The sequence below is a fragment of the Crinia signifera genome, chromosome 9 (assembly GCF_055691185.1).
Source record: "Crinia signifera chromosome 9, ASM5569118v1, whole genome shotgun sequence".
NCBI classification, from domain to species: domain Eukaryota; kingdom Metazoa; phylum Chordata; class Amphibia; order Anura; family Myobatrachidae; genus Crinia; species Crinia signifera.
The window spans coordinates 22,766,974-22,783,579 of NC_139225.1; the positions used below are offsets into that span (position 1 = coordinate 22,766,974).

General features: G+C 47.8%; 1 protein-coding gene across 1 annotated transcript; it reads right to left on the reverse strand.

Moving 5' to 3' along the window:
• Positions 1–323: 323 nt before the first annotated feature.
• Positions 324–16,405, reverse strand: LOC146035220 (histo-blood group ABO system transferase-like). Its single transcript, XM_083158550.1, has 7 exons — positions 15,979–16,405; positions 13,757–13,832; positions 8,475–8,531; positions 6,257–6,325; positions 5,168–5,203; positions 4,947–5,081; positions 324–1,157 (listed from the first exon to the last, which is right to left on the reverse strand). Exons 1-7 carry the CDS (start codon positions 15,992–15,994, stop codon positions 461–463), a joined length of 1,086 nt encoding a protein of 361 aa, XP_083014676.1. The 5' UTR covers positions 15,995–16,405; the 3' UTR covers positions 324–460.
• Between the last annotated feature and the right edge of the window lie 201 nt (positions 16,406–16,606).

Consider the following 16,606-nt stretch of genomic DNA (forward strand, 5'->3'; position numbering starts at 1 on the left):
TGACATTTTGCATATTGCTAAATTTTCCATTTTTTCATGATATTTTGGTATTTTTCACAAAAAAACACAGACTGTATCGACCAAAATTTACCACTAACTTGAAGTACAATGTGTCACGAGAAAACAATCTCAAAATCACTGGGATAAGTAAAAGCAAAAAAAAGTTATCCCCACTTAAGTGAGACATGTCAGATTTGAAAAAAAGGGCTCTGTCATGAAGGCACAAACTGGCTCTGTCATGAAGGGGTTAAAGGAACTTTTTACAAAGAGAAAAACAATCAAAGCAAGATGATTTGGGGTATATTACAGCATTATATTAATGTTTTTGTAACATTTCTATTACAGGAGCTAGCCACTAAAAAGACCTCGGGATAGATTTAAAAAAAGCTTCACATTTTTTTTAGACCCTTTAATAAATCAACCCAACGTTCGGTATAAAAGTTCTATCTGGTACTCAATCTCACAACGCCCTTCTGCTCCGGATTGCTTTATGATTTTTGGGAACCGCAACAAACCTTCTTCTCTTGAGGAAGCCTGGGACGCCGTAGTCATTGTCCCACAAATATTCCGGAGAAAGAATTTTCGTCGGCTTGTGATAAAGAAAATATTTGTTCAAATAGCTCTCGTCGTGCCAAACGGCTTCGATCCCATTGTTCTTGTCCACCATCATGGCTTGATGGCAGAAGTTGCTTAACTTGTAGATCTCTTCTACAATACCCCCGAAAACCCCCCCTGCATAATAAAAGTCTCCCTCATTGCCCGAAATGAAGGCCGCCGACGCTGGTCTGCGCTCATAGGTAAAGCTCCGACGGGATTTGTGGAACAGACCAGGATGCAACGTCCCAAACAGGTCACTTAAGATCTCCACCCCAACGTCATCGCTGAACCTCATGTCCACGTCCACACACACCAAATAGTCCACCTCATTGACGAATCGTTGACGGGAATAATTGCGGATCATCTCCATTCGCCTCATGGAGACCTCCTGCCACCGTCGGTAGCTGGGAACTTCCAGGACGACCATCTGTCTCCCCTCGCTGATGGTGATGTTGGGAATGTCCCCGATGCGGTCAGTAAACACGTAATAGTTAACTCTGTGTCCCTTCATGAAAAACTTTTCTGCAGTTTCGATGAAAGTTGGGATGAAGACAGTATACCTGAAAAACACATCATTATCGGTTTAAAATACTTTAGATCAGTATAAAAACTGTAGCACATGCCCAGTGGTAGCGGCTTCTTCTACCAAGTTTACTGTGTGTGGAGTCCTCAATCAGTGCACTGGACTAGAGAGCAACTACCAGGAAGAAGAGACCGGAGCCTTACAATGAGGTGGGAGAACATGTGCTTAGAAAGTGCAGTACTGGTTCTATTATGTTATATTATATTATGGTATCTTTTTCCTGGACACTTATTTATATTATGTAAATGTTTGTTACAGCCTATACTATGGTAGTACGGATGGTGTAATGGTAAGCATTACTGCCTCACAGCACTGAGGTCATAGGTTCAATATATATGTATTATCACGGCGCCCGATTTTACTACGCACGCAAATGTAGTGAAATCGCATTGCATCGCATGCCATTATTGTATGGCATGCGATGCGATTTTACCCGTTATATAATGGCATTTAATGTACTATACCATTAAATGACATATAGGGGGAAATTTACTAATATGAAAAACCTAGTTTTTTGTATTAGTATTTTCCCTACGACTGCATACGACTGTTTCAGTCGTATGCAAAGTCGTGTTCCGGAGGGGAATGTACAAAGCAGTCAGATACGACTGCTTTGTAACCCTCTGATGGTGTAACCATTCGTATTAGCTGGCCATATATACGGCCGCTAATACGAATTAGTAGAGGCAGTCTGCACGGATCAGTCAGATCCGTGCAGGCTGCAAGGTGTAAAAAAAATAGAAAATTAAATAAATAAAAAAAAAAAAAACAGCGTGGGGTCCCCCCCACAGCTGTAACCAGCACCAGGCTGAAAGAGCCGAGGCCGGTAATTAAAAATCAAGGAACCCGACAAATAAGGGTTCCCCGATTTTTAACAACCAGCCCCAGGCTCCAGGTCCGGGGCTTGTTCCCAAAATACGGGGACAAAATGACTAGGGGTCCCCCGTATTTTAAGAACCAGCCCCAGGCCAAACCAGCCAGCAGGGTAATGCCACAGCCGGGGGGAGACTTTTTATATTTATATGACTTTTTATATAAGTCCCCCCGGCCAAAGCATTAACCCTCTAACCAGTCAGCCTGGCCAGGGGCCCTGGGGGAGTGGGGACCTCCCCCCACTCCCCCAGGGGTCCCCCCCTCCAGGACTTACCTAACCAGGCTGAAGCCTGGTGCTGTCCTCGATGCCCCTGGGCGGTGGGCATCGAGCTGATCTTGGTGTAAAAAAAAAGAAGAATAAACTATTGTTTTAAACTGTGGAACTATGAGTCCCAGCAAGCCTCCCCTACAAGCTGGGACTTGGAGAACCACAAGTCCCAGCCTGCGGGGCATTAAAGGGCCCGCTGGGTCTTGTAGTTCCACAGTAAAAAAAATAGTTAAATAAATACACACTGACACCTGAAACATAAAAGTTTAATACATACATTACACACACACTGATACTTACCTATCTTGATCCCGTAGGTAGGTCCCAGAGTCTTGATCCGGTGCCTTGTCCTGGTTCCGGATCATGTCATTCTTCACCATGTCGATCTTCATGTCGGCGTCAGGTCCGGGTCCGAAGAAATCCATGGTGGACCTGTGGAAGGAAATCCAACTCACCCAGGTCCTCCATGGAAGTTCTTCTGGCTTGGTCCGACGTAGTCCAGGAGCCGCCTAGCGGCCAATCAGAAGCCAGGAAAGTCGGCTCCTGATTGGCCAGAATTCATTCTTAGTACAGACGCCGAGGAGGAAGGATCTCTGCGGCTCTGACAGTCGGGGAGCTTGCTGGAGTCGCCGGCAGCATGAAAAAGAAGCAAGAAGATGGAAGAAGAAGGAAGAAGCCCTGGACTACGTCGGACCAAGCCAGAAGAACTTCCATGGAGGACCTGGGTGAGTTGCATTTCCTTCCACAGGTCCACCATGGATTTCTTCGGACCCGGACCTGACGCCGACGCCGACATGAAGATCGACATGGTGAAGAATGACAACATGATCCGGAACCAGGACAAGGCACGGATCAAGACTCTGGGACCTACCTACAGGATCAAGATAGGTAAGTATCAGTGTGTGTGTATAATCTATGTATTAAACTTTTATTTTTCAGGTGTCAGTGTGTATTTATTTAACTATTTTTTTTACTGTGGAACTACAAGACCCAGCGGGCCCTTTAATGCCCAGCAGGCTGGGACTTGTGGTTCTCCAAGTCCCAGCTTGCAGGGGAGGCTTGCTGGGACTCATAGTTCCACAGTTTAAAAAAATAGTTTATTCATCTTTTTTTTTACACCAAGATCAGATCGATGCCCACTGCCCAGGGGCATCGAGGACAGCACCAGGCTTCAGCCTGGTCAGGTAAGTCCTGGAGGGGGGGACCCCTTTATTGGGGGGTCCCCACTCCCCCAGGGTCCCTGGCCAGGCTGACTGGTCAGAGGGTTAATGCTTTGGCCGGGGGGACTTGTATAAAAAGTCTCCCCCCGGCTGTGGCATTACCCTGCTGGCTGGTTTGGCCTGGGGCTGGTTCTTAAAATACGGGGGACCCCTAGTCATTTTGTCCCCTGTATTTTGGGAACCAGCCCCAGACCTGGAGCCTGGGGCTGGTTGTTAAAAATCGGGGAACCCCTATTTGTTGGGTTCCCTGATTTTTAATTACCGGCCCCGGGTCTTTCAGCCTGGTGCTGGTTACAGTTGTGGGGGGGACCCCACGCCATTTTTTTAATTTATTTAATTTTCTTTTTTTTTTTTTTTACACTAAAGCCTCCACGGCTCTGACTGATCCGTGCAGGCTTAAGCCAAATACGACAGGACAATCAAGGTGTATTATGTTACATGTATTACGCGTCCGCTCGCCGCGCTTCAGGCTTGCTGCGCTCGCCACACTATATACAATCAACTCCATGCCTACGTGGATAGTGGGGGTATGAAAAGGTCGGGCGGACGCGTTCCGCCGCCCCTCGTGGGGCTCGCTGTGCTCACCACGCTTCGGGATCACGTGGATAGTGGGGACTAAATAAATGACATTATTATAGGTCCAATCAGAACCGATATCTTATCGCATCGCATGCTATACAATAATGGTAATGCGATGCTATTTTTTTCGCACCCTATTTCTTTAATGTATTCACTGACACAGAGCAGTGAATACATTACATAGGACAATCGCTTCGCATCGCATGACATACAATGATGGAATACAATGCGATTTCACTACCCTGAATAGCCCACTACGCAAATGCCATAGTGGGCGCCGTGATAATACACAAGTACCAGAGTTTGTATATTCTCCCCGTACTTGCGTGGGTTTCCTCTGGGTACTCCGGTTTCCTCCCACAATCCAAAAATATACTGGTAGGTTAATTGGCTCCCAACACATTAACCCTAGAATGTCTGTGTGTGCGTGTACATGTGGTAGGGAATATAGATTGTAAGCTCCACTGGGGCAGGGACTGATGCGAATGGTCAAATATTCTCTGTAAAGCGCTGCGGAATATGTATGCGCTATATAAGAAACTGTTAATAAATAAATAAATATACTATAAGCCATCTATAGCGTTAGATATTCCATACAGTATCCAGTGTATAGAAAGATCTATGTCCAGGGTTGTTATTGGGTTCGTCTACCACTCCCCCAGACTCTCGCACTTGCTCCAATGTCCTGTAGAGTGGGAGATTGTGGATCACATTTGGAAACCCCCCTTTTAGAAATCCTACATTTGCCTTCACACCCAAAATCCACCACCTGCGACACAGGGGTAGCTGTATGCGCCCCCACCCAATGCAATTTGCACGGGCAAACCTTTTAGTGGCAAAGGCAGTAAGGCCAATGCGGACGTCTCGCTGGTGGAACTGCGCGTTCAGTATCTCCAGGTTATAGGTGCCGTTCCACACAATCGGCGCAAACCAAGGAGTCAGCATCAAGACGTCAAGTCTCCTGGAAGGAAGAGAGACAGATATTGGTCAGCTTCTTAATGCGTATGGATAGAAGTGTGATACTATACTGGGTGAATTCACACTTACGGAGGATGGAGCGCATCCGGCTTCTCATACAACATACTGCGGAGGGGGAATAACAAATATTAGGCAATAATATTAAAAAGGTTCTTCAATAAACCTAAAGCAGGAACTACATGCAGAGAGCAGACAGGCCCGGAAACAGGCATACATTTACCAAAGCTTCTAAAAATTAAAAGAAGTGTTGTTGCCCATAGCAACCAAATGCGATTCTGTCTATCATTTTCTAGGACGCAATAGAGAAATGCGGGACGTGGTGCACTTATACGGGGTCTATATCAATATTTGTCGACATAGACACTAAAAACCATGAAAAACTCATGTCAACATTTTGCATGTCGACCTTTCCCACAACGACATATTGCTTGTATCAACCTTTCAACCCTGTCGACCTAAGCCATATTAACCTTTTCCATGTGTTGATCTATGGCCTGTCGACCAAAAGTGGTTAACTAATTGACTGTTGACCGTATGACCCATACTCCCACCAGATACACATGAGGTCGGCAAAGTCTCCTGAGAGGCAATATGTCAGTAAATGACCTCAGAAATATTACTCGCTAGCCATGTCTGACCAGCCTCCATGGATAAAAGAACGTCAGATGATACCAGCATGCACCAATTGCACAGACATTGATGTCTAGGTTGACATGCATAAAGTCGTCATTGACAATAAGTCGACACAAGTAAAACGTTGACGCATGAAAAAAAATTTGATGTCACTGTCAACACCTGAGCACAAGGACTCCTATTTAGTGTACCGCTTCACTCGCCAGGCACCCCAAGGTGCCTCTTTCCGCTATCTCTGTACTAAGCAAACTTTACTGTTCCCTAGCAGAGTCCATGAAAAAGTAAAAAAAAAAAAAGACAAAAACTTGCGTCGCCATTTTCATGTGTAGACATTTTACATGTTGACCATTTTCTTGTGTTGACCTATTGGCTGTGTTTGGGTTGCCCTGCGAAAGGGGGCCATTATTTTAAGGTAAAGCGAAGAGAAAAGGGGATGTTTTTTTGGCACCGAAGTACAGACAGCAAGTTAAAATGCTAAATATCCCAAGGTGATGATCTACAGCCCCCTCTGGTGGGAAGTTTTACCTTTGCAAGGCGACGTCTTTAACTAAGTCCAGCCTCGAGGAGTTAATGGTGACTTGATGTATGCTGCCCCTGTGTGGAGAGAGCAGGCATTACTCGTCACTGTTTTCAGTAGGACTCTCTATTTTCACTATGATTCTAGATCAGTGGTTCTCAAACTTGGTCCTCAGGACCCCACACAATTCATGTTTTCCAGGTCACGTGACAGGTGCACTCATTGCTAACTGACACATTTTAAAAAATACACAGGTGGAGCTAATTAGGTCACTTGAATCTGTGAGGAGACCTGCAAAACATGCACTTTTGACCGACTTTGAGAACCTGTGTTCTAGATTCATGAAGGTCTCTGTCTCCTCCCCCCCCCCCCCAGGTGCGCACACAAAACCCCGGATTGTATAACCTGTACTGACTGCAGCCCATAGAAGCCGGCTAGGGCTGTGCGATAAGGCAGGGAGTGGCTTCCTACAGGTAGCCAGCCCTCTTCTAATTGTAGCCCAGACTGGCAGTCTCAGATGGTGTGAACACCTCCAGACAGGGCCGGTGCAAGCTTTCTTAGCACCCTAGGCAAAACTTTTGCATTCTCCCCCTGCCCCCTCATATGAACATATACATACACACACATACATACATACATACATACACATACAAACACTGCCTCCCTCAAACATACATACACAAATATATACATACATACATACATACATACATACACTGCCTCTCTCATACATACACACACATACATACATACATACATACAATTATACACTGCATCCATAATACATACCCATTGGGCCCACTGTGACAACTAATGTACCACTAGTGTTGCACCACCACAACAACCAAGAGCAACTTACCATTGGTAGTTATGTATGTGTGTGTGTGTGTGTGTGTGTGTGTGTGTGTGTGTGTGTGTGTGTGTGTGTGTGTGTGTGTAGGTTGGTCGGGTTACTGCTTCCAGCAGCTGCTGTCGTCTCCTGGTCATGGTGCCGCTGCCCGCCCAAATTGCTGGGTTGCTTCTGCAGGTGAGGAGGCAGTGCTCCCCATTGCTGCTGTTGTCTCTACAACACCATTGTGGGGGGACGGGCAGGCGATCACCACAGTTGGAGAAGGGGGGGACAGGCAGACACTGCAGTTGGAGGAGGGGGGGGGGGGGCAGGCATCGGTGTTGGAGAGGGGGGGACGGACGGGCTGGCGGGCACCGCTGCTGGAGAGTAAGGGGCGGGCGGCCATGATCGGGGCTGCTGGAGAGAGAAGCGGGCAGGTGGGCGGATGTGATTGGGCTGTGGCTGCTTGAAAGAGAGGTGGGCGGCTGCATACTTTTAATTAATGTGCGTGTCCGGCAGAGCTGGTTAGGGGGTGGGCGGCTGTTTCTTCCCTGCTCCGCGGTGCTGAATTAAAAACATTGACAGCCTGCAGTGCCACCCTCTAGTGGCCGGCGCCCTAGGCAATTGCCTAAAGCTGCCTAGTGGTGGCGCCGGCCCTGCCTCCAGATGGGACTGCCTTGTGTGTCTGTGACCGACAGGTAGGACTTCCAATAGGAAGTCACTGACAGACACAATGTAGCTGGTGTAGTCACGGAGGAGTGCAAGAGCGACACAAATAGTGTGCAAATTAGTGACATGACTTCAATACACATAGGGGGTTATTCTGATTCACTCGGAAAGGCATAATCACTCTCTAATGGACAAAATCATATGCACTGCAGGTGGGGCTGATGTAACATCTATAGATTGAGTTAGATTTGGGTGGGGGTGTACTTCAAACTGATATCTATATTGCAGTGTAAAAATAAAGCAGCCAGTATTTACCCTGCACAGAAACAATAAAACACCTAAATCTAACTCTCTGCACATGTTACATCTGCCCCCCTGCAGTGCATATATGGTTTTTGTCCATTAGAGAGTTATTGTGCCTTTCCGAGTGAATCAGAATAACCCCCATAGTGCTCATTCTAGCCCCCTGCATCTTTCAAAACCCTTGCAGTTTATCCTCCCTGCCTGGGATGTTGCTCTCTGCTGTGTGGCTTCTAGCACAGTGTGGTCTGTATTTCAGCACTGATCTACAGACCAGACCTGTGATACAAGCACCATTGCAGAGAGTGACACCCCAGGCAGGGAAGGGGACCTGCACAGGTTATGGGATAGGTAGGGTGTTAGAATGAACACTAGTAATCAGCCTTACATACATACATACATAGAACATGTAGAAGGATACTACTCACTGTGGTTCACAGGCCAGCGTCATCTGGGAACGCCATACGCCACTTCTCATACTGTACCTGAAATGGCCAATCACGCAAGTCAGTTCTTTATCCACAACTTCACAGTTACTGTTTACCGGTGCCGGGGGTGGGGGAGGGGGGTACCTGTTGCGCCGTCTGGGGAGCGGGCAGGATGGTCCATGCTGGAGTCTGACAGGAGCCTGCAATGGTGTCCTTGCTGCGCGGGCCGCGGGTACCTGTGACGCTGTGTATAAAGCTGGCGGCTTCGGGGGGTCTCTGCAGTGAATAAGAAATAACTAGCGCTATGCGGCAGCACGGGAAGCGCTTCTGTTTGGAAAACACTGGCTGCATGCTGATTGGCTAATCTCAGCCAATCAGCATGCGGCCAGTGTTTTCAAACCCGGCAGCGCTTCCCGCGCCGCCGCATAGCCCGCAGGATAGCGCTAGTTATTTCTCATTCACTGCAGGGACCCCCCACCACCACCAGCTTTATACACAGCACCGCAGGTACCCGCGCGGCAAGGACACCACTGCAGGCTCCTGTCAGAAGCCGGCATGGAACTCCTGCCCGCTCCCCAGACGGTGCAGCAGGTACCCCCTTTGCACGGGGGGCGAGGGGCGAACTGTCGCCCTCCAGTGGTCGGCAAATGCCTAGACCTGCCTAATGGTGGCACCGGCCCTGACTATGGGTCATAGGGTCGACACTATGAAGGCTGAGGTCGACACAGGAAATAGGTCGACAGGCCTAAGGATAACAGGGTCAGAAGGTCAAAACAAACATTAGGTCGACAGTCAAAAGGTCGACATGAGTTTTTCATGGTTTTTTTGTCCCAAATTCATCGTAAGTCAATGTACGGCGTATCAATGTACCGCGACGCTCGCCATGCTTTGGAACACTATTATATTCTCCCTCCATGTTCTGATGGATGGTAGGGTATGAAATACCGCCTGTTTTGGAGAAAAAAAAACGGGAAAAACTCATGTTGACCTATTTCATGTGACAACCTAAGCCCTGTTGACCTTTAGTGGTCAACCTAATGTATGTCGACATAGTGACCGTATCCCACTACAAAGGCCTTTATCCACCTGCCTGGCATTACTGTATGTGATGCAGCCGGCAGTCCGTTACCTGGCATGGTCCCATCGCATACGGCCAGCAATTCCCTCTGTATGGAGTGCAGAACGGACCTCCTCCTGCTGTAGGGATCGCCTGGCGGTAAGGCGTCAGTCTCCCACTGCCGACATCACACCTGAATTCCAACCCAGAATGTCTTGAGAGCAGAGGTTAAAGTGTGGGAGGGGGGGGGGAATGGGGTGGAACCAAGGGGAAGAACTAGAACTTTGTGGGCCCCATAGCAAAATCTCGAAAGGGGCCCCCATTGTCGCTACAATGCCACTTTAAATATGGTATTGCCTACCGCATCCAAGCCCCGGAATGTAGTGCATTCCGGACTCGGCTGCATTTTAACTTTCGAGCATCTTGCTCGTTAGGAGAGAAATAGCAATAAAAATGTTAGGTAGAGAGAGGGTGACACTGTCAGAGGGAGAGAGGAAAGAAAGAGGCGAAGCATAGGGAAAAAGGGGAGGGAGAGATATAGGGGATAAAGAGATAGACAAGGGGCAGAGAGATAAAGGGGATCATTTAAGAAGGATCGCGTATACAATGCAATCTGGGCAAAATATTACCGTCCCTGTTATGCGCTCAGCCAGGTGGTATGTGCAGCGCTGTCAGTGTTGATACCCTGCTCACCACACTCCACACACCACACCCAATGGCAGTGCGGTAAGTAGCCCATCGGCTACAATGGTCTGCCACATCTCAAAATTGCGGATGTGCAGGAACCGATGTGATGCTGCTGGATATTGATACATCAGTCCCTATTTTAGCGGGACAGTCCCGATTATTAGGGCCTGTCCCGCTGTCCCACCCGCAGGCGGCAGTGTCCCGTGGTGAGGAGGGGCTGTTGGGAGTCCCCCCTGTCGGCTGCTAAGCAGCGGGGAATAAACGCTGTGCGTCTATTCCCGCAGCCAGGGGGCTGGGGGCATGGCTAGAGGCTCACAGAGCCTCTGGGTCATGCCCCCATAGCGGCAAAATGGGGGCGTGGCCTCGTGTGAGAGACGCGAGTATAGGCCACGCCCCCAATGGAAAGGCTGCCGTGTCACTGCTGGAGCGGCCGTGGGATCCCCACTGGAGCAGCCGCTGGGTCACTGCTGGATCGGCCGAGGGATCCCTGCTGGAGCGGATGCTGGGTCTCCACTTCGCTGGATGCAGGGTTTCTTTTGGAGCAGCCCCCGGGACTCCCCTTCGCTAGACGCAGGGTCTTATCTGGAGCTGTCACTGGGTCTCCTCCTAGCCGGACGCAGGGTCTCCTGTTACCCGGCTCTGGCAGTGGCTGGGCTCCTCATTTTGGCGCTGTTAGCGCTGGTTGCTCCCACCGCTGCTGAAGGGGCACAACAAGAGGGTGCAGGGGATTGCTTTGGGACCCCCAATCCTCCGGGCCCCATAGCAGCTGCACCTCCTGCACCCTCTATAGCAGGGGTGTCAAACTCAAATTCAACGGGGGCCGCATCAGCAGTTTGGTCACCCTCAAAGGGCCGGTTGTATCTGTAGGTCCCCCTGTATAATTATAATGCCATGACACCACAGGCTGCTCCCCCTGTATAATAATAATGCCATGACACCACAGACTGCTCCCCCTGTATAATATAATAAAAGTAACGCCATGACACATAAATGATTATACAGGAGGAGCAGCCTGTGGTGTCATGGCATTATTATTATTATACACGGGGACACCTCAGGAAACAGCAGATATATATATATTTTTTATTGTGAGTGTGATCCTCATCCTCACTTACTGTTTCTCCGTCTGTCCTGCAGCTGCTGCGGCTTCCAGCTTTTCTTCACTGCTTGCTGCGGCCACACTGTCCCCGACTCCCGGTCCAGCTTCCCTGCCTGCTCCTACTTATCTACATACGCATGGGCGGGCGGCGTCATCGTCATGACGTCCCCACCCAGTGTCTGTCACTGCCGGGCATCAGAGGGAACAGGTGGTCGGGCCCTCCTCCACGTAGCCGTGGAGGCCAGCGGCCATGTTTCTGTAGCCGTATACATATGTGCCTACAGGAACATGGCCGCCGACAGTGGAGGAACAGGTAAGGCGGCCGCGGTGGGGTGGGTGAGAGGAGGTGGCCTAGGCAGGAGCTGGGACACACTGCCCTGCATGCTATCTCCTCGCGCGGGCCACATGACGAGGTCTGGCGGGCCGGATTTGGCCCGCGGGCCTTGTGTTTGACGTGTTTGACTTGTGTTTGTCGTGCTCTATAGTTACGCCACTGGGTGGAACTGAGTTTCACTACCTTTTATGGCTAAGTGGAACTAGTTCAACCTCCACCTTCGCCCTGCACAGTAATTTTAACAGAGAAGCATTATAGTTTGCAGGTGGATGCCAAAAACCCAACCACTTGCCCTGGATCTGCAAAATAGGAGGACGGGAAGGTGAGGAATTTGGTGGTCGAGGAAAATGGGTTCCACCGCCTCTCCACGACCACTTTAAGCCCTGCTTGCGAGCAGCAATTTTGAGGACATGCGCCAGAATTAATATGCTGATAAGTGTACAGAGATCCTCTGCTGACTATTGATAACCCAAAATCGAGTCTGCCTCCCGGGCCCCAGGGAAGGTGGGCAATTCTCCCACTTGCTGCCCAGAGCCCCCACACCCCCCTTCCCCGCTGATGATTCAATTACCGGAATTCATGGGTCCGGAGAGGGGGTTGGGCTAAAATTATGTGCATAGCACCATGTAAGCCCTGCCCCTCTCCACGGCTCACGTATCACGATGTTTTGTGGTATGAGGTGGGGCCTAGTGATGTCAGCCTAGTCCCCGCCCCCGACGTGTTGCTTCTCCCGGAGAGGCAACAATAAAAGCAGGCAAGTATGACTAAACAGTAGGTGCAGAGAGAGTTAGATTTGGGGGAAATATCTTGTTTCTGTGCAGGGTAAATACTAATTGCTTTATTCTTACACTGCAATTTAGATTTCAGTTTGAAGTGAACCCACCCTAGGGATGGCCATCGGTGCAGTCGCCATCGAGGGTTGTCATCAATGGTGATTCTGCACCCAGCCATCGATAGTCATAAACTATGTGATGGATAACCATCGATCGTTTAGCTACTCTTTACCTAGAGGGGCGCCCATTATGGCATGCGATGCGACCGATGCAATGCCCGCGATTTTACATACAAATGCGTTTGTCGGCGTGGAGTTGAGAATAGAAAGTGTGGCGAGTGCAGCGAGCCACCGAGCCCGAACCGTGGCGAGCCCCGCGAGGGGACGCGGATACCTTCACAGGTATCCACGTCCCCTCGCAGGCTTCACAGGTATCCGCGTCCGCTCGCCTCGCTGCGCTCGCCACACTTTCTATTCTCAACTCCATGCCGACGTGAATAGTGGGGGTATGAAAAGGTCGGAGGACGCGTACCGCCGCCCCTCGCGGGCTCGCCACACTTCGGGTTCACGTTGATCGTGGGGTGGCGTTAACAATTGGGGGCGCCTAGGGTGGCTATTTGGGGTCTGTGGGCCATTTAACATTGTTCCCTATGTAAAATCGCGGTAATCGCGTCGGTCGCATCGCATGCAATTTTTTTGGTCGCATGCAATGCGACCGACGCAATTTTTTTACCTGCGATGCCTATGATCAAAATCGTGGGCGCCCTTCTAGGTAAAGAGTACCATCGTTTTAGCTATTGATGGTTATCCATTATTGTTGACTGAATGGCCTGAGGACCAATCAAAATGTTGTGGCTTCCAGGTGTTGGGGGGCGGAGCTATGCCCCCTGTTCCGACACATTGTAAAAAAGAAACAGAAACCATTGATCAGTTCAAATCATCGATGGTCATCCTTACACCCCACCCAAATCGAACCCTTTCTGCACATGTTACATCTGCCCCACCTGTAGTGCAGCATGGTTTTGTCCATTTGCTAAAAATGCAGCCTTGCAAACAGGCCCTGTGTTCTTACCATAGTGCTGTGGTCTTGGCTAACTATATATATATATATATATATATATATATATATATATATATATATATATATATATATATATATATATATATATATATATATATATATATATATATATATATATATATATATATATATATATATATATATATATATATATATATATATATATATATATATATATATATATATATATATATATATATATATAGACACACAGTATATATAACTGCGGTGTAATCACCCACTATTACTCACCCCACGAAGGAGATCAGTATTAGTATCGCAGCATAGTTCAGGAGACAACAATACTTCTTCCCGCAGCCCTTATCATCTGGAAGAACAAAATATTAGCACAATTGGCTCCAGCAAGTTACTAAGGGGTCTATTTATCATGACATATTTGTGGGATTCTCACAGAAAACTGCCTCTTATGGTGGGGGTGGAGGGGGGTTGTAGTGGTGCTGTAGCTCGATACATTAAATCCCACCCCCACCCCCCATGTTCTATGGAGGGATCGCCAGGTGACGTAAAAGGGGAAAAACTTATTCATGAATAATTATATTTGGGAGCATGGCAAGTTGTGATTGTGTCATTGTGGCCACGCCCGCCCCCCCCCCCTCCCCCATTTTAAATTGTATACCATCGCATTGTATGGCATATACAATGGTATGCGATTTAAAATTGTATAAGCACCCTAATGGGTTTTTCAATGTTAAAAGTGCCCCCTATAAGATAATTAACCGTGACGGGTGCTTACTATGTTAAAAGCACCCCCAACATCAACGCCAACCCGAAGCGTGGCTAGCGCAGCGGTACGCGTCCTCCGACCTTTTCATACCCCCGCCACACTATATAAAATCAACTCCACACCGACGTGGATAGTGAGGGTATGAAAAGGTCGGAGGACGCGTACCGCTGCGCTCGCCACGCTTCGGGTTGGCGTTCATAGTGGGGGTGGCACGGGGGTGCATTTAACATTGTAAGCCCCCATTAGGGTGCTTATACAATTAAAAATCGTATAGGGGGCTTATACAATTTAAAATCGCATCGGTGTGCATCGGGTGTATGGCATGCGATGTGATGCGATTATATGTCGTACGACTTAATATCGTGGGCGCCGTGATAATACACAAGTACCACATGGACATGCATACAAATGCCCATACACACCAGGAGATATTGGTCCCAATATCACTCAGAAAGGGTTTTCTGAGCGATATTGTGGTGTGTACACTCCCTGTTGATAACAATGCGCACTCCTGAACGTCTTTAATGCCCCCTCCCTCCCCCAAGCATGTCCAGACGAGGAACGTCCATGTTAACGACAGCCATGCTGCAGCGCCAAGTCTGTGCACTTGCCAATGCCTTCCCCCCACACCAGGTCCACGACGCCGCCAATATCAGCCGCGCGGGACATCGACAAGTGTGTCTGGTCCTCAACAACTATCATCCCAATTAACACAGCTACAGATGTTTTTCAAAACAATCGAATAAATTATTAATTGCATGAATTGAAATACTAACAACTGACATTTCCATCAAATGTATAATTAAACCAAGGACGATATTAATAGAGAAATGTATTTGCATGGACAAATCTATTTAGAATTATATAAGATATTTTATAATAGGATGTTTTAAAATGTAATGTATGTTTTCTAATTATTATTGGCCAATATTGTGTTCATTTTGGATCATTCCAATATTATTCCAAACAGCGCTGCTGCATTGTGTGTATACTGTATTGTCTGGTTTAGTGTAAAGGGTCTGGTATCCCCTTTTGGATTCAGCTGCCGGAATAATTAGACTGATCAACCGTCCATATTGTTTGAAACAATTTTAGATGAAGACCAGGCATGTCCAAACTGTGGCAATGCAGCTGTTGTGAAACTACACATCCCAGCATGCCTTGCCATAGTTTTAACATTCCCCAATACCAAAACTGTGGCAAGGCATGATGGGACTTCACAACAGCTAATGGGTCACAGTTTGGACATGCCTGAAGTAGACAAAGCAAAATCTGCATTACTTATCCAAGAGTCAACAATCAAAATGTCGACATAAGCAAAATGTCGGCAAGTTTTTCATGATTTTTTGTTTTTAACTGACTTGTTCATACTTTACCATCCCTGTGGGCATAAAGGGACAATATAAGTGTGCGAAGCGAGGCACTAATGTGTGTCCATGTCGAGATAGAAACCAAGAGTAGAAAAACTAACGTTGACCTTTTCCCATGTCGACATTTTGACTGTCACCCTAATGTGCCACACCCACCATGCATGTATCATCCTAAACAGATCTCCACTGCGGATTAATCTGCAGCATACTTCTACAATATATGATGATGTACATGAATTATTGTCAGAAGATACCACAAATGACAGATTACTTCTCCCACCGTTACAGGATACTACACGCGTGACCCAGCTTCGTCTATACCTGCCTATTACTGGCCACCCGCTACCCAGCGTACTTACATATTTCCAGGAACATATTACCAGGAATGGAAGGGTGCTGTGGTCCTGCTGCTGACAGAGTTCCAGGTGTGGTACAGGCTGGCTCCTCCCCCTGCTCACCTGGGAATGGGAGCAGGTGCCGGCTAATCTGCGGAGAGCAGCTTCAGCCTCAGGAAAGGTGCATCAACAATACAGGGCGAAATCTATAGAATATTCCTATTGTTCGGATAATTCTAGAACCAGTGGATCCTATTCTTAAATTACTGTTGTTTCAGGGGATTTCCTGAACATAATGGATGGCAGATACTTCGTAACATTACTGGACATTATTCACAATTTCTTAAATATATATATTCTTGTAGGTAGATTTTCAATTGATTGTAATTGGGAGAAACACCCTCATAATATAACCAATATACAGCTCTGGGGATGGGTCTGAAATTCCGTGAAAAACGTTTTTTTTTTTTTTTTGCATTGTCCTTATGTTACACTTGTATAGCACCAACATATATCTCAGCCTAGTACAGCGGTTCCCAACCCTGGTCCTCAAGTACCCCCCAACAGTGCACATTTTCCAGGTCTCCACACAGACTCACAAGGGAAGTAATTAGCTCCACCTGTGGGTCTTTAAAATTGTGTCTGAGTAATG

What these genes read in the sequence shown, in the direction of transcription:
- LOC146035220 (XM_083158550.1), bottom strand. An exon ending in ATACTGATCTCCTTCGTGGG is followed by an intron (nt 8,532 to 13,756) that starts GTGAGTAATAGT and finishes TGGCCATTTCAG; the next exon opens with GTACAGTATGAGAAGTGGCG. An exon ending in AAAGACGTCGCCTTGCAAAG is followed by an intron (nt 5,204 to 6,256) that starts GTAAAACTTCCC and finishes CCCCCTCCGCAG; the next exon opens with TATGTTGTATGAGAAGCCGG.